The sequence below is a fragment of the Centrocercus urophasianus genome, unplaced genomic scaffold, assembly GCF_019232065.1.
Source record: "Centrocercus urophasianus isolate 14NV4802_14NV808 unplaced genomic scaffold, USGS_Curo_1.0 seq_95, whole genome shotgun sequence".
Lineage (NCBI taxonomy): Eukaryota > Metazoa > Chordata > Aves > Galliformes > Phasianidae > Centrocercus > Centrocercus urophasianus.
The window spans coordinates 36328-57336 of NW_024885588.1; the positions used below are offsets into that span (position 1 = coordinate 36328).

Here is a 21009-nt window from a genome sequence, read left to right on the forward strand (position 1 = left end):
GGGAGCGTGGTCACTCTTACTCATGGCAGCCACTTAGTCACAGCAGCCTGGTGGCAGGAAGGGTGAGAACGTGGCCGGCTGCCCTGTGAGACAGAAGCTGAGGAGAGCAGGGGATTGAGGCATATAACACCACTTTAGAAAAAAATGTTACAAATGCTTTAATAAAATTCGTTATAAGTTACAGTTTCCTAGAGAACAGGCTCCAGTGTACAAAATGAGGAGACAGAGCTGGAGGAGCAGGGGAAGCACCAGCAGGAGCCTCTCTGCCCACGGGAAAGAAGAAAGAGGGGCAGAAAGTTCTGACAGACATTTATTGGGGAAAAAAATGTCCCTACCAGTGGATGCAGAAAGACATCAGTCCATGTCCCTCCATTCCTCCACCCCCAAAGGCAAACGCATATGACAAGTCCCAACAAAGTCATGTATGTTAACAGATCCAGGCGGACCACAAATCCATCTTCTGGGGTGCAGGGTTACTTGCAGGGATGCAGAGAAGCTGGAGGACAACTTGCCCTCAGTATTATTGGCCCTTGTAACCACACCACATGCAGCGGCACAGTGTCCTGGCTGATGTTTTTTGCAGCAAGCTAAAGCGGCTGGTCCCACCTGCCTGCAGAGAGGATTTCCCTTTCTGCAGGGACAGAGCCCTTCTCCCCACAGCAGGCTTCAGTGGGGAAGAAGCTGCAGTCCTCAGTGTGCAGCTCTGGCCGCCAGAGCCAAGTGGCAAAAAAGCAACAGCACACGTGGGTGAAGGAGAAGTGGCAGCAGGCATGGAGCCCTCCACTCAGGGCAAGGTCAGCACACAGACACAGCGCTTGATGGTGAGGTGAAGAGCTGAAATGAAGCTGCTCCACAACAGGGACTTTGTGCGGCCAGGTCCCCTCGCATCGCCCCGCTCCAGTCTTCCACCTGCCCCTCCAGGCACTGCTTCTGGACAGGCGGCCGGCCAGGCAGAGCTGTGTTCCCTGCTGTGCCGTGGGGAAGGATGAACACGCAGAGAGGTGCAACCCTGCCAGCCTGAGCACAGAGGGGAGCCTGGCCACCTGTGTTTGCACTTGCGGAGGTGGCAGCAGTCACTCCAGCGCAGCCATGAGGAGATGCAGTTCTCTGAAGGCGCTGCCATGGCGGCCGCTGAGCCCGGACTTGTTCTTTACAATGTTGCTGATGTTCTTCAGCTGCTTATAGCACAGCCTGCATTTATGGAGCCTGTGAAAACAGCAGACGCAGCATGAATGCTTAGCTGCATGGGAGATGTGCCTGTTCCCTAAGTGCTCGAGATTCATCTCAAGCAGGAGAGAAAATGCAAGCCCTGCAAATGGCCTGACTGGAATGAGAGCATGACTCTGCAGGAACAGCAGGTCTCCAGCCCGCATCCTGATGAAGCAGGAGAATGGCATCCTCACAAGGGCTCTTTCACGCCTATTTTGCCCTTTGGCAGTGAAGTCTGAGGAAGAAAGAGGTGCTGTTTCCGGAGAGCTGGTTCTCAGAGCAGGGTTACCCTGTGAATGAACTGGAAGCCCAAGGCCTAGCTGACAACTCCTGCGCTTTGTGAGGTGAAGGGTGCAGCCACTGGCTGGTTTTACTTCTGACATACCCGAGCTTTGTTTAGGTATGACTCATTACAGAGAAAGAGAGAAAAGCAGTCTTTGGCCTTTTCCTCTGAGCAGGAGAGGTTGGTATTTGCAGACAAAGGGAAAGGCATGCCTGGTCTAGTATCAAAACCTCGAGGAAAAGGAGCAAAGCTCAACTAGAGAGAGGCTGGTTTAAAAGGGAGCAAGTGGAGGCGGTAAGAGCTTACCTCTCCTCTCTGGTGATGTCCACTCCTACAGAAGGTGGTGCAGCAAGTATGTCGGTGATCAGCGGCAGGAATCTCTGCAGAATGAGTTTCAAGGAGGTGCAGCCCGTTTGCACATAACTGAAAAGCAAACAGAGAATCAGACCCCACCTGAACTTCATTCCTTTCCCACACACATCCAGTTCGGGGGGGGGGACACACAACATACTCAACCCCTTCCCTCCAGCACTTGCAATCAGATAAGGAGAACAGCAAGTGCCAATACAGTCTTAGTTGGAGCTGAGACTGAGAAGTGAGCCTTTTCCCAAGGCATACACCCTGCTAAGTGGGACTTTCCTGCTCAAGAGTAGACATGTCCTGCTGAGGGTACCTGGCAGGATCCTCTCTCCTAGCAGGAAAGGATAGAAAACCCCATCTTAAGCAACATTCTGCCTTCCCACCTAAAGATGAAATTCAAAGCAGTCTTCTAAGTGCAACAAAGACTGCCGTGGGATTTCATTTCCCTTGTCCCAAGCTGACAGTTTCATTCTCATCAGTGCACAGAGCCCACTGGGTCTGTATCTATCAGACCCTTCCTGGCTCACAGCTACCTTCACCTACACCAACACACACCAAACCTAAACATCCTGCTCCTAATGAGGACTTCCTGCCCACACATTCTTCCCATATCATTTCCTAACACTCACTTGGCCACTCCACTGTTATCTTCCAGGTGTTGTACCAGCACCATGGTGTATCTGCTCTGAATTTCCAGTTTTCTTTCAGCCACAAAAAGCCCCGTGGAGCCCTCCTATCAGCACCCACACTTCTCCCACTGAACACGCCATGTTCTCATGGCCTCACCTTTCGTATTTACTTTGGAGAAGTTTTTCTATCTGAGGCAGAACGACAGTGCATAAATCCAACTTCCAGAGAGACCTGAAAAGAAAAGCATGTGTTGCAAGGTCGGAGCGTGAGGCTTTCCAAAGTTGAGCTGACACAAACGAAGTTTTCTGGCAGAAATGTCCAGGTAGCTGAGCCCAAGTTTACTGAGCAAGTTCACTAACTCCCCCTTGTGACAGAAAGCAGCAGGTTCTGACATTTAATTTTCTCCCTGCAGAATCACTTCATGAAGCCGTAAGACTTTGATTTTCCATCATTTACCAACAGAAAAGGCTCTGCACAACTCCAGCAGTCAGCGGCACTGCAGAGCTGGAGATGAGACCATGAGCACACACATTTCATGCTGCCATGGCCAGCTGGACACGAGGCAGGTGCAGCACAGCACTCCTGACACAGCCAGAAAGCTCTTTGGTATCCCGGCAATCCAGCACTCACGCTGTCTGGTTGACAATGTTCAAGAGGTCCACAACAACAGACAGGTCGTTGGTTGCTACAGCAGAGTCCACAGAGCTCTGAGAGAGAAGGAGAAGAAATCTATTGCAAAGTCTGAATTGGCTAGACTAGGGTAATAAATACCACATGCCACGTTTCAAAAAGCACAGCAAAAGAAATGAAGAGATTGTAGGTAAGAGAGGATAACCCTGTCTGTGTTTCATTGTGACCTTTCAAGCCCAGCTGGGCCATGGCAGCACTTTGCAACACACCCCTGGGCACAGACACTGTAAGAGCCCATCTTTTCCATGGGGCAGTCCCACAGCAGCCCATGGAGCTGCTCAGCTGCTCCCCTCATGAACCTCAGGCTTCTCCACTCCTTGCCTTGAAGTCACTGGTGCTCCATACAGCCCGCACAGTGTCCAGATTCTTGTGACGGCTGGTGAGCACCATGCACACAGTCTTGTGGCCTTTCCTGATCTGGGACATGATTTCTTCATCCACGAGCTCAGTCTGGCTTTGGTTTTTCAGAGCCTGAAAATACAGACACCAGTAGAGGAGCAATAACAGAACAGGATGGTACAGAAAGGGGAAGAGCTTTCTCTGTCCTTGATGAGAGTTGGTTTTGGTGTACAGAGGGCCAAGAGGCCTCCGAGATATAAGAGGTAATGACTGTCGTGAAATAATGCTGTATGTGTAATGGCACACAACAATTTTCTACATGAATCACTGTCTAGTATGCAGACTCATTCGGTGTCTTTGTCCCATCCCCTGTCCCCTGGTTTAATAACACATTCCTCAGGAGCATGGACCAACACTGCTGTGTTTGCATCAGCCTGCCATCACTGACACAAAAGGCCAGCTGGTCCAGCAGCCCTGAGGTGCTAACCCCACAGGAACTGCAAGTTGAAGCAGCTGGGAGGCAGGAGAGAAGCTGGCAAGGGAAGCACCATGTGAGCAGGAGGAAAGCAGAAGGGGACATGTTCTTTGCCTGCTGTGTTCAGTGCCAATGACTGCAGGCTGCAGAAAGCACTAAAAACCCTTCTGCACCTCCAAGAATAGCCACTTTCTGATGCCACCAACACCAAGAGAAACGTCTGACCAAAGGTACTTACTGGTAGGAAGTCAGAGGCTTTCAGGCCAATGGGCTCGTTCCTGGCTGCAGGAATAACTGATGGCTCTGCCCTGGGCAGAGGAGTTGATGAAGCAATTGGTGGCCTCTGAATTGGCTCAGGCTGCAGGAGAAATTGGGACAGAAGTTCTAGCAGCAGGAACATGGCCGTAGCCTCATGCCTTCTTTCCCCTCAAAACAATTTCCCATTTGCTGGTATGGGTTAGAAGGCAATAAAATATCCCTCAAGTACACATCAGGCTTCAATGGAGGTTTGCAAAGTACAGGCAGACACTCCAGCAGAAGTGCTGAATGCTGTCATTGTTACTGGCTAAAAAATGAGGGCAATGGGCCGCGGCCAGCCTGAAGGCAGAGAGAATTCTAAAGAAGCCAGAACATCCTGTCTGGCTCCCAGGAGCTGCTTGAGATTCTGGCTATCACAGCCTCAGCTTGAGTGCCTGCAGAAATGTAGCACCTGAGTTCACTTCAGAGTGCCCCTACTTGAGTTGAAGGAAGAAATATCATCATATGAGAAGGAAACAAATGCAGTACAGCCATCATCTGCTGAAGGCCCAGCCTTCAAGTCTGCTGCTCAGGTGAGACACGTGCATGGACTAAGAATGAAGCTGCACTTTTACTATTTTTAAAAAGAGGAATGAGCCTGATTAAAATTAGCACAGCTTCTAGAATTCACCAATCTCTCACAGCAGGGGTGTGAACAGCCATTAGCAGATTATACTGTACGTACAAGCTCTTGCTTTGGCAACGGGGTCTGGACTTCCACAGGTTGGTCAGGCTTTGCTGCTTCCTTTGCAGTAACAGGCTCTATCAAGACAGAAAGAAGAGGGAAAGGAGAAATTGACTGTTCCTCACAAGACAAGCTTAGAGTGCAGGCATTGCAAAGCTAGTCTACAATTAGTGATCACTGCAGACGTGCAACTCTCCCCGTTTAAAGAACCATTAACCTCATCCCCACCAAGCTGTTATTTTCAAACTCACCATCCTCTGGGGGGGCTGGAAAGGGCTCATTCGTTCGAGGAGGAGTTCGAGCTACGGAGAAAGAGAAAATAAATGACAGAGTCATCCAAGGCTACAGATTAGTAATAGGTCAGCCTTGGAGCTGGGAGATCTCCAGCAGCTCCACTGATTAGGGCAATCAGAGATACAGCAAGCAGTTATCTTCTGCAGACCTTGACGCTATTGTTGAATTTAGCCAAAGGCTTTTAGCCTTCATGGATGGGACAAAACTGACTCGTGTGGCTCACTGCTGTAGAATGATGAAGCACAAGGCACTGTCACAGCAAATCACATCGGAAAATACATTCACCTCCAAATAAACTCATTTACCAAAGTAAATAGAAATAGTGATTTCCTTATAAAGAGTATCTCATTTTCTTCATTAACAGAAAATGAGATACAGGCATTGCTCTGTGCCTCCTAAACAACAACCATCGCTTTCAAAAAACATTTTACCTTTCCTTCTTTAACAGGGGCTGCTGATTTTACACATACCAGAATTCTAAGCAAAGAGAAGATCCTGTAATACAGCAATGCTACCTAACCAGGACAGGAAGGCTCCATGCTTACAATGGAGCTCTGGATTCTGGGACAGATTTCAATCAGACATCACTGCATGCTAGTAAAGGGGTAACCTTTCAGAAGTTTGCCAATGTGCTTTGTGGTTCACAGTCCAAGCACAGAACACTGAAGCCTTCTAAACTCCCTCAGGTCACAGATGCAGCCGTTATTACAGTGCACCCAAGTTCACTGCTGCTGAATCAGTTTAGTGCCTACTGCTCTGAACTAGCCACATCACTCAAAAGCACAATAAGCCATAGTACTAACAGATGGCATTCTTGGGCTGGAAGATCTCTTTGTAATCCTCTGGGTTCTGGATCTCAGCCTTGGATTCCTTCTCATCCCGCTCCTCTTCACTGCTGGGACTGCGTCTCTCGCTCTCTGAACTGTGCTTCACTCTGCTGTGAAAGGAAGAGATGCTATTAGGGCACGTCCCACACGGCCCCTGTGAGACAGAACAGAAGCACTGAGCTCCTTCTACGTTTCCTTACAATGTTGAAGTTACAACAAAGCAGATTTCCCTTACCTCTGAGGCTTGCTGCAGCTAGTTGAGGGTCTGTCATAGCTGCGACGAAGGGAGGACCCTGTGGGGGTGGGCTGAGCCAGAGGCTCATCGTTCCTGAGCAGCCCATGAGGAACTGAACCTGATTTTGTGACTCTGCTGAGATCCACAACAAAGGAAGAGACTGTGCTCTGTGCACAGGAAACTCCTATCTGCAGAGGCAAAAGATCAAGGTAGTTCACTGAACAGCACGGACCACGTCAGCCCTCCTGAGATCAGAGTGACAGTGCTTGAGAACGTGCCAAGTCAGTACTTTGGCTTCTTCAGTTGCAAACAGCCAGTGTTTCATAAAACGCTCTGACAAAACATACAGTTTCATCTGGTAGTGGTCAAGCTAAGTCCCCCTTCTTTCCTCCAGAAAACAAAGGTGAAGTGGAGCACAAAGCTCCTGAAAAAAAAAAAACAAGCCCAGAAGCTTTGTCTAAGCACTGGACACACTGCATGGCCGCTTGCAGTCTGACACAGCCTTACAGGTCAGGAGGCCTGCAAGCAGGAGGATTTATCTCATGTTTTGCAACCCCCCCCTCCCCAGCTCCTCACAAACGGTGTCTTACCAGCTGGTTGTTGCAGATAGCTAGGTCAGCCACTTTTCCCCAGTTCACTAAGACCACATCAAAGCAGCGCTCCGGCTCCCAGCCGTATACACGCAGAGAATCCTGGTAGCCACCATACAAACAGCAGCCATCTGGGTTGAAAAGAACACACCTGGGAGAAGGCAGATGGAGAAATTAGACACAGCTTTCCAATCCCAAGCACTCCCCAGGGCTGTATCCTGACTTCTCTGAACACCTCCAGCACTATTCTCAGTAAGCATCCGGTGAACCGGTTCAAATTTCTCTCCACAGCTTTCCCTCTCATGAAACCTCCAGTCCAGCCCCAGTTTTGGTCTCTGCCTGGTAGGAATTTTACTGTGGTAGGAATTTAATATACCTGACAGGAGTAGCCTCCTCTTCAATACAGCTCACAACATGAAACTTCTCCAAGTCCCAGAAACGAATGGTCCTGTGCACAGGACAGAATAAAAATCATTGCTCATCTGTCTGGAAATCTGCCTTGGGATCAAGTATTACAGTAACCCACCCAAAACCACAACAAATTCCACTGTTGTGCATGCATTATGAACTTGCACAGAGGACCAGTGTAGCTAAGATCTGTAAGTCCAGCCCAAGATGCTTACAGGCTCTAGAAATGTATAGGCTTTTAGAGCAGAAGCAGAGGACTGCCTGCTGTACACACAGGATTAGTGAGCCACTCGAGCCCACTGCATTGTTTTCTGGCATGGCAGGGAGCATGAGCAGTTTTGGATGAGAAGGTAAGAGCTCTATATTCTGTACATCACAATATGTCATGCTGTTGGCTAGGTGACACGCTCTTGCAATGGTTTGAGTTGTGTGACGTTCCTGCTTGCCGTGTTCCTAAAAGGAAGGGCATCAGGAAAGGGAAGTGTTATCAACAATTCCCTTTCTTCTCTTTCCTCTGTCTTTACCTGTCAGAGCTGCCAGAAGCCAAAAGGTATTCACTGGGATGGAATTCAACAACATTGACTGGGCCAGAATGTCCTGTGAACTCGAACATTACCTTTCCAGCAGTCAGATCCCACAGCTGGAAGAAAGTAAGGAGAGGGCCAGAAATTGATATGGTATATCCAACTTAGTCAACATTACTAACGAAGAAGTACATTTATTTAGCAACTTTTACTAAGATGACTCTTGCCACGTTTAGGGATCACAATTCTACCATCATAAAAACCTGAATTTTCATGAGCATAGTGCCAACATATCTGCTGGACAAGGGCACTTCATCACACGTAACTCATGTGGGGATGCTGCGGGCCACTGGACACGATCCCCAATAAACACTTGTCCTGGCAAAGTCACAGAGCCCAGCCAGCTGCCTAACAAACAAAAGGGGGCTATGAGGGACTGTTGGTAATGCCTTGTTCAGCCAGCCAACCAACCAGCAAGTCCAGTATTCACATAAGATGAGGGAGATGTCATAATGAATTACCTTGACAGTGTGATCATCGGCAGCAGAGGCTAACCACTTGCCATCAGGACTAAATCGGAGGCATCTCACTGCCTGTGTGTGACTCTGCCACCAGAAAAACAAAAAGAATTTTCCTGTGGTTTTTTTTTTTTTTTCTTTTTCTTTTTCCTTCCTTTGGAGGGAATTCTGGCTTTTGTCTTTTGATACAGAATCATAGAATCACAAGGTTAGAAAGGACCTACAAGATAGTAATCCAGTTGTCCTTCTCTCACCATTACTACCACTAAGCTACTAATCCATAGCTTAGTTTAGCACCTCATCCAGATGCCTCTTGAACACTGCCAGGATGGAGACTCCACCACCTCCCTGGGTGACCATTCCAGCACCTGATTGCTCTCTGAGAAAAAAAGTTTTTCCTTATACATAATCTAAATTTTCTCTGGTGCAACTTGTGGCCATTTCCTTGGGTCCTGTTTGTTGTCTCTGGGAGAAGAGGTCGAACCCCTCCTCATCACAGCCTCCCTTCAGGAAGTTGTGCAGTGCAATGAGGTCTCCTTGAGCCTCCTCTTCTCCACACTGAACAATCCCAGCTCCCTCAGCCGTTCCTCATCAGACTTGTGCTCCAGACCCCTCACCAGTTTTGCTGCCCTTCTGTGGACACATTCCAGGGCCTCAATGTCTTTCTTGTAGTGAAGGGCCTAAAACTGAACACAGTACTTGAGGTTCGGCCTCACCAGTGCTGAGTAAAGGGGGATGATCACCTCCCTGCTCCTGCTGGCCACACTACTTCTAATGCAGGCCAGGATGCTGTTGAGTGCACCTGGGCACACTGTGGGCTCATGTTCAGCCGAGCATCAACCAACACCCCCAGGTCCCTTTCCTCTTCACAGTCATCCAGCCACTCAGCCCCAAGCCTGTAACGCTGCATGGGGCTGTTGTGGCCAATGAGAGTCAAATTTAAGCTAAACAGATTTCTTTGTTAAGACACATGAGATGTTAATACACTGGCTTCTAGATGAGATGTATATATAATAATATATAATTAACATATCGTTCTTTGGGTAGAAGAAAGCTCCATGAATAGAATCATGTCAGCTGTAGTGGAAATGTCAAGTCAAACCCTGAAACAGTGATTGAGCACCTGGTGGGAAGGCAGGGCCAACTCAGGGGAGCTCAGGTGCAAGCAATGAACCTGAGTGACTGGAAGGGGTGGAACCAGCATCCATCCCTTCCCAGACCTCATTTAAGGGTTGGCAGTGGAGGTGAGGGCATCTCTTGTTGGAGACCCCCCTGCATACTTGAAGCCTTCCAAAGGTAAGAAGCTCTTTTCCTTCATTTCTATATCTGTTGCATTTTGGGCTTGTTCTTATTTGCTGAAGCCAAGGACTTTGCCACTCTGCATTATAACCCTGTTACATCAGTGCAGTGGGGACTTCATGGTGATAGCAGTCAGAGCATGAAGAAACTCTTACTCATGGAAGCCAGCCAGACTGAAGTACATTAACTCCTATGATACCCATTTTGTGTTCCCATACAGTTCAAAGGTCTACAGAGCTTTATTAGACCACATCACATGCAGACCTTGTTTTTTATCAGGAAACTAGAAAGTTAATTGCACATCATCCCTCCAAGATTTGCCCATAAGCCCTAGAGAAGGAAGAAATCTTTCTCCTGATAATGTTTTACCTTATACTTGAAGATGCAGCCTTTTCTTCGTACGTCCCACAGCTATGGGGGGAAAAAAAGCAAACAAAATATGCTTAGAAAGGTACATGGCTGGGGGTGCAAGAGCCCTGCCAAAGCATACTATCAATCTACTATTGATAGCAGACAGCTGATAGTAGAATAGATAGAAATTGCTGGAGGGGCTGCTAAAGCCCTGCTCACTCCAGCTACACTTCCTAGCCTAATTTCCCAAGTGAGAATCACTTCTGCAAGGTATTTCCTACTACAGAAGCTCTGCTGCTGCAGACAAATACCAGCCTGCTTAAGCAGGTGCACTCCACAGTGATGAGTACATCTGTTCTGTGCTTGCTGACTCCAGCTCACAGCAGGCACCTACCCTGAGCCCTGTGGAACAAGCCACATTCCACAGCTGAGGAGTCACCCTCATGAGTTACCACTGTGAAGACACATGCATGAATTTCACAAGCACTCACAAATGCCCTGCCCCCACACAAACACTAATGAAGATGTACAGCATCTACCAGCAGCTCAGCACAACACGTGCTCTGGTTCTCTTCATAACAAAAGGGCTGCAAGTAAAGAGAGTAATCTCTAGAGGAAGGCAAGCTTTACCTTAATGTCTGTATCCAGAGAGCCAGATGCCACGAAACTGCCATAAGGATGGAAGTCAAGGCTGCAGATGTTTGCTTTGTGACCAAGTAGTGTACGAAGAACTGGGAAAGGAGAAGCAAAGCAGGGAGAAAGAATTAGAAGCAAGTATTTAGTACCTCATCTCACCTCAACAACATGCAGGAGTTTAGTAAGACTGTCCTCACTGCTAAACAAATGCTACATATGGTTTATTCACCTCTACGTATTATTCTACCAAAATGCCTCCAACTCTACCCTCACAATGCACAGAAACAGCAATAGGGGCCCATGTTCATACAGTCTTAAAACCAGCTGAGTTTCAGGGGATCTTTAAAGGTCATTTAATTCAACTCCTCTGCAATGAACAGGGAATATTCAACACTCCTAATGAAATCCCTGTCCTCAGGTATGGAAACCATGAATAGAATTCAGCTGTGACCAATCTGAAAATAAAACTAAAAAGGTATGCTTAGAGGCAGCTGTCTGACAGTGTTATCTTTCCACTCATTGTAAAGAGCAAAACAGTAGGTGGGCTAGTTCCAGCCAGGAAGTGGAAGGGACACCATTCACCCTGTGGATATCAGATGGGCCCTTTTTGAGTGCTCTGCACAAGCCTGACTTCCACCTCTTATGTTGCAGTATTTGCATCAGGCTCCTTCAACTGCTCCTTCCTGCTTACAGAGTGGGAATGGGCACTCAGAAAGCAGGAGGTGAAGAAAATGACCCACTATTTGAGCAAGCCATCAACAAAGTTAAGCTCTTGTAATTCTGGAAACCAGAAGGGACCCGTTGAACAGGTACATCTATCTCTGAGAGCAGAAGTCAATGTTGAGAAGCAAAAATTGCTCATATAATGACAGGGACAATATCTCTCTACCACCAATCATCTGGGATAACGTCATGGTTCCCCTGGTACCAATTAGCTTGAGCCAGATTTGGAATGCTCATTAGCACAGATGCTGGTCCACAGGCCTACTACTAACTCCAGCTAGATCAGTTACTCTGCACTGGTAGAGTCAAACTCAGTTATAAATGAACTGATTCTAACTGAATGATAAAAGTGCTCTTTGTTTTCTGTGACACAGCTGTTTGCCTTGTTTCTTCAACTCATGATGAGTAAGAATCAAACTACAACATCCTCATGGTAAAACTGGCTGCCCATGGTTTGGATGAGCTGGGTGAAACACTGGCTGATGGCTGGGCCCAAAGATTTGCTGTCAATAGAGTTAAATCCAATTGGCAGCCAGTCATGAGCGGTGTCTTCCAGGGCCTGGTACTGGGGCTGCTTCTATTTAACATCTTTATGAATAATCTTGATGAGGGGACTGAGTGCACCTTCAGAAAGTTTGCAGATGACACCAAGTTGGGAGGGAGTATTAATCTGCTTGAGGGGAGAAAGGCACTGTGGGGGGATCTGGATAGATTGGTCTGATGGGCCAAGGTCAACTGTATGAGTTTCAATAAGGCCAAGTGTCGGGTCCTGCATTTTGGTCACAGCAACCCCAGGCAACCGTACAGGCTTCAGGAGCAGTGCCTGGAAAGCTGCCTGACAGAAAGGGACCTTGAGGTAGTGATGGATGTTGAATATGAGCCAGCAGTGTGCCCAGGTGGCCAAGAAGACAAAGGCATCCAGGCTTGTATCAGGAATGCTGTGGTGAGAAGGATGAGGGAAGCCACCCTGCCCCTGTACTTGGCATTGGTGAGGCCTCACTTTGAGTTCTGTGTCCAGTTTTGGGCACCTCAGTACAGAAAGGGCACAGAGGTGCTGGAGCAGGTGTAAAGAAGGGCAACAAGGCTGGTGAAGGGCTTGGAGAATATGGCCTGTGAGGAGAGGCTGAAGGAGCTGAGGCTGTTTGGTCTGGGGGAAAAGAGGCTGGGAGGAGACCTTCTTGTTCTCTTCTAATAGCTGAAAGGTGCTTACAGCAAAGAGGGGCTGATCTCTTCTCACTGGTGACAGGAAGAGGGGAAATGGCTTCAAGTTGCACCAGGGTTGGTTTAGGTTGGATATCAGGAAAAGCTTCTCTACAGAAAGAGTTGTTAAGCACTGGAATGGGCTCCACAGGGAGGTGGTTGAGTCACCATCCCTGGGTGTGCTTAAAAACTGTCTGGAGGTGGTGCTCAGGGATGTGACTTAGCAGAGGGTTGTCAGAGTTAGGGTAGCATGGTCAGGTTGCAGTTAGACTTGATGATCTTTAAGGTCTTTTCCAATCTGAGTGATTCCATGCAGCATTTCTGCTGGATTCCACTCAAGGGATTCACAGCACTTTAGCAAATTTGTTGCAGCTGTCCTCTAAAGGATCAGAGCCTGATGATTCACAGCTTTTACAATTTAATGGAAGTTAGATCTTTGTCTCCTTCTGTGCTGTGCAAGAGCAGAAAGGGAGAAAAACTGAAGAAAAAAATTCCTCAAAAAATACATTGAAGAAAAAAGGAAAGATCTCACCTGAAAGTGAGAGCAAGAGGTCAGCAAGCAGGAGGTGCCTGGACTTGTGTAGAACCTAACAGATTTTCATTCTGATTTTAGTGTTAAGTATATCCTTCCATTAAGGCTGAAGCTACGAGTACCATTTATATATGCCCTGTTACTCCAGATGTGTAGGAAAAACTTATCTGGAACACAGATTTCAATCTCAGATGAGGTCAAAATCCTGGAAGCTACTTCCTCAGCTCCATCTCCACAATAAATGCACAAATTTCTCCTTCAGTATGTACACAAACCTCTGCTGTTTCAAGCAGGAATTCCACAAATGCCCTCTAACAGTACTGAAAACAAAAGCAAGACTGGGCATTTCTTCTTACATTAGGAACATTGTGAGTTGGCATAAACACTGAGCATAAAGATATGGCAGAAATGTATGTATTAATAGGAGAGAAAACTCATGGCAACATACTTTTGGCAGCTTCCAGGTCCCAGACTCGAATGGACCCTGACTGGGACCCTGCAACAAGAAGTTCCTCCTTGGCACTGATCTGTAGGCTCTCAATGGGTGTTGTGTGGCCTGACAAGCTCTGCAATAAAAACCACAGGTGACAAGCAGTGGTCACTGACACAGATCTGGGCACTGTTTAAGTCCCCAGTGGCACAGCTCACGCTCAACTGGAAGCTATTTAGTTGGAACCAGCTGGTTGTGCCACTGCTCCTTTTTCCTCAGCAGCTGGTAGAGCATCCCAAAGACCATCTCTGCAGCTAGCACTGTGCACCCATCTTCCATGTTATCCCACTTGCTGGAACACTGATTTTTTTTCAAGGCTGCATCAACAGAAACATGTGCAGCTAAACATTAAGTGCAGATGCCCAGATGAGGCTGACACATGCTTATATTAAAGGAATTATGCTAGGCAAGCACAATGGCACTGTGCTTATTCTAAGTGGGTCATACAGGTCTCACAAACAGGTTACAAAATCAAAGCAAGCACAAAAGCAGGGCCATTCAAAACCTTCCCAAAAGCAAGGAGCCACACGTTGCTGCCAGCACTGGATGTCACAATGATAACATGGTGCTATCATTGAAATATTAATTGGAAGCAGGAGCTTATAATTCGCATGTATGCATTTTCTTTCATCCTTGAGCATCTGAAAGCTCACCAATTATCTAAGAATTTTGAAAAGGCTAGTATTTAATATCAGTGTACACACTATTATTATAGGCTTTTTGCTCATCAATTAAGCAATATGATTATCCCCTGCTTTACCTCACCCTCACACAGGTCTTTTGAAACAGTTAAGCTAGCTCTGTGCCTCCACTCAGGTACAGAAGCTGGGGATGGCAGCAGAAAGCCACCTGTTTTAATGGGGATTTCTCTGGATTTCAAGCAGGTCTGCAGCACTCCAGGGCTGCAACTGTCACTGTGCAGGAAGGGACAAACAGGAATCAAGCTGCAGTGCTACTTGCTAAGTTTCTTCTTTCTCTTCTCCTCAAAGTGAATCCCAACCCTGAATTCCAACACTATCTTACTTTGCCTAGAGAAATCCTTCCATAATGCAACGTTATGTTGTTAATTAAAAAAGTGATGAGGGACACTTGCTCTAGATACTTTTCCACGACACCCACTTGAAGGAAAAGTGATACAGCACAGACAGCTGTTAAATGTGCTGTAGTGGTAACCCTACTCTTCCTAACATGCTGTGCCCAGGATTATGCTTTCCCAGCCTATGGTCAAGTCAGTATTCTAACTTTCTGCTGACAATAAGTGACTGTGGGACAGGTGGAAATGCTTCCTGCTAGGAGGGCAAACTCCAAGATGCAAATTTGGCCCTTGTAGCTCATACTACCAGATGAGCTGTCCTCATGCAAAACTGTAATTACCTGCAGCACAGTAACAGAAGACTCTGTATTTATTATCTGAGAGAATACAAGTTCTGCTGGAGCACAGAGCCATCCCTGATCATCCTTGGAACAGCAGCCTCACTGATAATCAAATTCTGTCCCAAACTTTTGCTAGCATCTGGCCAACTGGCTTTGCATTGATAAATTCTATTCACAAGTCCCACAGCCTACACCCCTCTCTTTCCTCATTCCCTACCTTTCCTATCTCAGAATTAATGCTCCCCTCCCCAGGAAGCTGAAGCAGGCCCACTCTCACCATGACACAGTTGGGCTTGTTCACTGACCACACGTTGACCCGACAGTCATCTCCTCCGGTCGCCAGCAGCCGGCCCGATTTCTTCCCCAGGACTAATGAGGACACGTTGCTGCTGTGAGCCACGATCTCTTCTGCACAGGATGAAGCAAGCAGTTAGGATGGTCCGCATTACAGATTTTCCACCCCATCCCTTCTAAAAAGGTTAAAAAAAAAAAAAAAATCATCTTGCTCCAGAAAGCATTTCCAGTTTCCACCAGACGAGCTGCAGCAGCTTGCAAGTCAGATAAGAAGTCGCACTATTATCTGGCTTCAAACAGTCCTTCTGGGCTCTGTCTGCTGCACTTAAGATGTTTGCTGGCCAAGCTTCACGACTCCAGTGCTCACATGGCTTCCTAAAAGCATCTTCTCTCCCCAGCAGCAATGCAGCAGCTTTTAAAGACTGCAGCAATCTGCTCACTGAGGCAGCTTTTCCTTCCGCACCGAGGTGGGTCAGCAGAGCTGCTTCAGAAGCTGCAATGATAAGCAGCAGAAACACACTCCTAGAAAAGAACTCTAACCTGGAGAGCTGCATCCAACCCCAGAGGGACTCACAGTTTGTTACCTGACAGAGCAAAATGCCAGACTCAGCAGAGGGAGAGGTGGAGCTGCCTCCCTGTGCCAAAGTGAAACTCAGCAATGCCACAGACAGAGGAAGGATGGGCATTTATCTGAAGGGGCACCAAGAAGCAAACGTGGCCGATATGGAAAGACTGGAGGGCTGATGGAAATGCTAGAGTTCTAGGAAAGAAAGCCTTGCAAGCATGCGGCAAAAAAAAAGCCAAAAGAGCGCTTTTGCACAGACATCAATTTTTATAATGGATTTTAAAATCCACCCAAATTTTTGGCAGGAGCTTTTGGCAGATGTATTTACCAATTTCTTCCCCTGGCTCCTCTCTTCTTTGAGAGTTTACTGCATTTGCTGGCCTAATAGGTATGAAATTTGTTATAAAAGGGGCAGGCAGTAATCAATTCAGCTCTGCCTGGGGTTGCTCTGGTGGGAAGGGCGATGTGACCGTGCAAAGCACATCACTAATCCAAAGGGCCATCAGACAGCTGCAGCAATAATTACATCTGCTTTGATCTCAGGCTCTGAGTGTTTTTCTGAAAGCAAAACTGCGCAACTTTCACTTCAGCTGGAGGAACACCTTTCAAATTACACAGGTAAATGGACTTAAACGAGATGAGCCAAGCTGAAAGTACGTGTGCTCTGTGATGAAAGACCAATCTTCCTCTGGACGACGCTGAAGGAGGTACGTGTGCAAAGAATCAAAGGCAACAAGCAGTACAATTAGTACTGAGAGACCAACTCACTTGTAAAAAAGTTAAGTACAGATGCTGAGCGCTGCTGCTACCAATAGGAATGCATCAGCACCCCGTGCTTTTCGTCTTCCTGGTTTCATTCTTCACAGTAGAGCGGATGTTTCAGTGTCACGGCTGAAGCCCCAACCCCAGCCCACACGTGGGCCCTCCCCTCAGCCCCAGGGCCTTTTCTCGGGGTCACAACGCCACCGAGCCCCCCAGCAGCACTCTGAAGAGGACGCCGAGGGAGGGCAGAGCCCAGCACCGCGACGTGTCGATCTGCTGCCGGCGGTTCCCACAGCTACAATTTCAGCAGGACGGCACAGAAATCCGCTTTTCCGCCCCTCACACAGGGCACGGGCGGCTCACCTCGGTGCAGTGCCACCTCCCGGCCCAGGCCCGCTCCCAACAGCCGGTTCCCCCCCGCGTCCCTCCACCACTCACGCAGCTTCCAGGCCGTCTTGGTGACGACGGCCGCTGCCATCTCCCGCCGGCCGCCAGGCTCCGCGCCCGGCTCGGGGCTCGACCCCCGCCGCGTCCTAGCACGGCCGCTCCCCCGCCACCATCCGCAGCTCCGCCGCCTCCCTTCGAGCTTCTCCTCGCCGCCGATCCCCGCGGGCGGCCCGTGGAGGCCGACGGACCCGCACCCGTCCGCTCGCAAGGCTCGGATGCCCCGACCCGCCCCCCTTTGCCCCTTCTTGCCCGGCGCCTGGCAACCGGGCCCTGGCAACCGGCCCCCCACCGCCAACCTCGGGCACGCCCCGCCGCCGCCCGGCTTCCACCAATCAGAGCCGCCCTTGCTCTCCGGCGTCCAAGCCAATCCGCGGTGCCGCTCTGTCCCGCGGAACAGCCGCGCCGTGCGGTTGCCGGGGTTCTGTCAGGCTCTCGACCAATGGGAGACGAGGGATGGCAGGTTGCCATGGGAACCACAGAGCGGCTGACCATTCGCAGCGCGGCTTCTTCGAGGAGCTTTTCCGGCCCAGCCAATAAAGAGGGGGCGGAGATAGGGTCGCTGCGGGGTTTTCTTGTTGTTGTTGTGGGTTTTTTTATTTTTAATTTGTATTTTTTTTGTAGGTTTGTGGGTGCTGAGAAGGGTGACGTGGCTGCGCTCGGGTTCCCGTCAGGTGGGAATGGACCCGCAGCTGGGTGGTGCAGTGCTGCTCTCTGCAGTGTGCATTGGCTGGTTCTTGGCAGGCAGCTGTGTCCCCAGCGGCTGCCCGTAACAGGATTTCTAAGTTAATTTGTTCTGGCATCTGTTATTGAGTTAATGCTGATTTAATCCTCGCAGGCTGGCTTGCTCCTCTCCTGCTTCCTGAGCCCTCAGCATTTCTTTCCTCCTCGGTTCTCTGGGGTCCGTCATTCTCCAGGAGTTCACTCTTTGTGGTTCAGGAATTGCTTTGGCTCACTGCTTATATTCCTTTAATTACTTCAATGCTGTGTTCTTACCCAGGTAACGTATTTATCTGTCACGGAGGAGGAGGAAGTTTTTCACACAGGGGGTGGTGAGGCACTGGAACAGGTTGCCCAAGGAGGCTGTGGATGCCCCATCCCTGCAGGCATTCAAGGCCAGGCTGGATGTGGCTCTGGGCAGCCTGGGCTGCTGGTTGGTGACCTGCACACAGCAGGGGGTTGGAACCAAATGAGCATTGTGGCCCTTTTCAACCCAGGCAGTTCTATGATTCTGTGGTAAGAGCTTTCTCTCTATGTCACCTAGCTGCGTTAGGTCACCACGCCAGCAAAGCACTGACGGAGGGACGCAGCCCTGAGCTGCTCTTGTCAGGCACCTGAGGATGCCAGGTGCTGTCACAAAAGCCCTCAGAGCTGCAAAACCCAGGGGCTGGGAGGCTCAGTCACACCCAGAGAATTGCTGTGGTGTCAGCCACCTCCCCGGGAGACACAGACGCTGCACACAAAAGGAGTGCATCATCCTTCCATCAACACCTAATTGGATGCCACCTTGTGCAAGGGCAAGGTGGTAGATTTTAATGACCTGCGATATTTGGATTAAGCATAATGAGTTTCTTCTGCTAGGTGGCTTTCTACAATGAGAACAGTGCAAGAGAAAATGATTCTGTTGCAATAAAAAAGGCAGTCATTGGGGTTCTCTATAAAAGCTGAATAAAGTATCAGTTAAAATAGGCAGCGAGCATAAAGAAAGTCTCATCTGCTCTGACTCATGCTGTATCTCATGTGTAATGCACCTTATTCTATCACCAGGAAAACAAAACCCAAACATTTCTACCTTCCTCTGTCTCTGGTCAGCGTAGCCTTTGTTGAAGATGATCATTACAGATTGTTCCTTGAAGACAGCAATCATTGGGAGCTGTGGGCAGAACCACCAGATGTGTCTGCCGTGCCTCGTCCAGGACATCAGGAATTGATTCCTAGCAGGTTCGGGGACTTGTGTGGCAACACACTAACAGGCTTCTATTTTTTGGTATCAGGGAATGATTACTAGCAAGACAGTGGATTGTCTAAAATAGTAGATGGTACAGGTTCATTAAAATCCCCTGGAGCTCCAGACACAGGTGCACAAAGACTTTTAGCAGAACCTGATGAGAATGCAAGATTTCTTACAGGCAAGTAGGAAAGCCTTTCCACCGTTTTTAAGGCTGCTTTTAACAGACTTCAGCACTAATTTCCCGTGTCTGATCTGAAGGAAAAAGAAGCCATCAGGCATGACCGAGGTGCTCTGCTAGGCGAGGGTCTTTGCACAGTTTCTCCTCAAGAGCAAGGTACTTCTGTGGTGCTGTCTGCTTTTCCCTAGAACAAGAAGGGGAACTGTCAGAGGGAAGCTGCAGCAGGACATGGAGTAGAATGTCTCACAGAACAGCTTCACTGCTCAGTCACTAGGAACGCTGACTGGTAGACCTCCTTGTTCCCGTGAACATTTTTCTAGCAATCATTCCCAGTACCTGTTGAGTCTTAGTGCCAGAATGTGGATACGGAACATGGTTTCAGAGTAACCAGCAAGGAAGTCAGCCTCCTCCTTCTCGCTGAGCTGATTCTGATTTTCCTGAAACTGCTGGTTCTTCTTCTGCAGCTCTTCTACCTCCTGTTGAGAGAGAGAGTGGCAAGAAGTCAGGCTAATGGGAAGGAGAGTGAGGAGTGCAGATGCACAGAAGTGCAACTCAGAGTTCAGGGAGCCAAGATGAAGGAAACCACAAATAAGGGCTGTTTTATTTTCATGAGAGGCAGTGAGTCTGAGATGAGGTCTCACAAGAAGAAGAAAACAAGGGAATCAAAACACACGGACCAGTGAGAGGCTGCAAGACCAGAACGTGTTGCTTCACTATAGTTAAGAAGCACTGGAGAACCAAATCAGCTCTGCTTGAAACAAGGACTAAATTTGACTCTGGAGCTATTCTGTTCTTTGATCTCACATGTTAATGACAAAGTGACACAGGTGTGTCCAGGGCTCCCGTACAGGTAAAGCAGTTTTGTTTCCTGCCTGCTGTCACGATGAGATGTGTGTTGCCCCCCTGCCAGTGCAAAAAAACCACTCCAGTGACATGCACATCACAGAGCAAGGCTGGGAATACCTTTTCAAAATGAGCTTGGATGATGTTGGCCTTAGAAACCAGACGATTCTTAAAATCACTCAGGCAGTCGTCCCGGAGGCGGAGGGCCTGCTTTTTGGTTATTTTCTCTGGGCTGCCAATTTGGATAAGAAAAGGTGCCAGGTAATCCAGATCCTGCTCCTTTTGTCCTGGGAACTCATCCTTCTTTGCCTTCACCTGAAGGGGGAAGGACAGAAAGTCACAGTCCATCTGCTTGTTTCCCAAACACCCGAAATAAGACAAAATAAAAGCAAAGGCCTAAACTCCCTCAACCCAGTGGTGGAAATGATGTTTCCTTTTGCTATAGTTTGACCAAATCTGTAGCTTTTCATTAGATGCACAGTGCTAATGTGTTTTTCATTCTGTCATTTATTTTTTATCACCCTTTTTAATATCTTTCCTAATTTCCTTGACTGCAGAGATTTATCTTACATAAAATGTGCAAGAAGGGCTCCAAAAAAGGCATTTGTATTTGGATGGGATATTTTAAGTGCTATTAATTTGTAGGCTGGCAAATAGCTGATTCTTGGACCTTTGCCTCTGTGCTTCACGCCAGATGTCTGGCATATAAAAGCCAGTATCACCTCTTATAACCTCTCCAACCAGGAAAGTTCAGTCTAAACATCATTCACAAGAAACATAGCAGAGGTTTTAAAAAGCTGGAAGTCATTATTCTTCAAGGTTTTTTTTTTTATTTGCTCACAATGTTCATGAGGTAATAATTCCCTGAGAGAGACCCTGAAACAAAAGTGCCTTTGCAAATAATGAAAACAAAAAACCCAACTGATTCATAGAGGGATGAAATGTGCAAAGATGTGCACCTACACCTGATGAAAAGAGAAAGGGCAATAAAGATGCAGCTTTG

At 48.1% G+C, this 21009-nt stretch overlaps 2 protein-coding genes across 3 annotated transcripts; both read right to left on the bottom strand.

The window, feature by feature from the left end:
- Positions 1–133: 133 nt before the first annotated feature.
- KATNB1 (katanin regulatory subunit B1) lies at positions 134–17110 on the bottom strand. Of its 2 annotated transcripts, XM_042839513.1 has the most exons (19): positions 17029–17110; positions 15247–15377; positions 13554–13671; positions 10645–10745; positions 10033–10074; positions 8368–8451; positions 7847–7962; positions 7291–7362; positions 6915–7065; positions 6325–6512; positions 6066–6199; positions 5220–5270; positions 4969–5045; positions 4225–4344; positions 3494–3643; positions 3113–3189; positions 2639–2713; positions 1799–1915; positions 134–1206 (listed from the first exon to the last, which is right to left on the bottom strand). In XM_042839513.1, the coding sequence occupies exons 1-19, from the start codon at positions 17066–17068 to the stop codon at positions 1074–1076; spliced, it is 1977 nt and encodes a 658-aa protein (XP_042695447.1). In that variant the 5' UTR covers positions 17069–17110; the 3' UTR covers positions 134–1073. The 2 variants fall into 2 exon arrangements, with proteins under 2 accessions (XP_042695447.1, XP_042695448.1); XM_042839514.1 differs by lacking the exon at positions 8368–8451.
- Positions 17111–19195: 2085 nt separating this feature from the next.
- Positions 19196–20321, bottom strand: LOC122171747 (dynein regulatory complex subunit 7-like; the record flags this gene model as incomplete). Its single annotated transcript, XM_042839506.1, has 3 exons — positions 19196–19347; positions 19500–19639; positions 20127–20321. Coding segments are annotated over 3 exons (426 nt in total), but the record flags the coding sequence as incomplete, so codon positions are not given.
- Between the last annotated feature and the right edge of the window lie 688 nt (positions 20322–21009).

What these genes read in the sequence shown, in the direction of transcription:
- KATNB1 (XM_042839513.1), bottom strand. Translation starts at nt 17,068, where the DNA reads ATGGCAGCGGCCGTCGTCACCAAGACGGCCTGGAAGCTGC. An exon ending in AGCTGCAGCAAGCCTCAGAG is followed by an intron (nt 6,200 to 6,324) that starts GTAAGGGAAATC and finishes TTCCTTTCACAG; the next exon opens with CAGAGTGAAGCACAGTTCAG. An exon ending in AAGCCTCTGACTTCCTACCA is followed by an intron (nt 3,644 to 4,224) that starts GTAAGTACCTTT and finishes CTGTATTTTCAG; the next exon opens with GCTCTGAAAAACCAAAGCCA.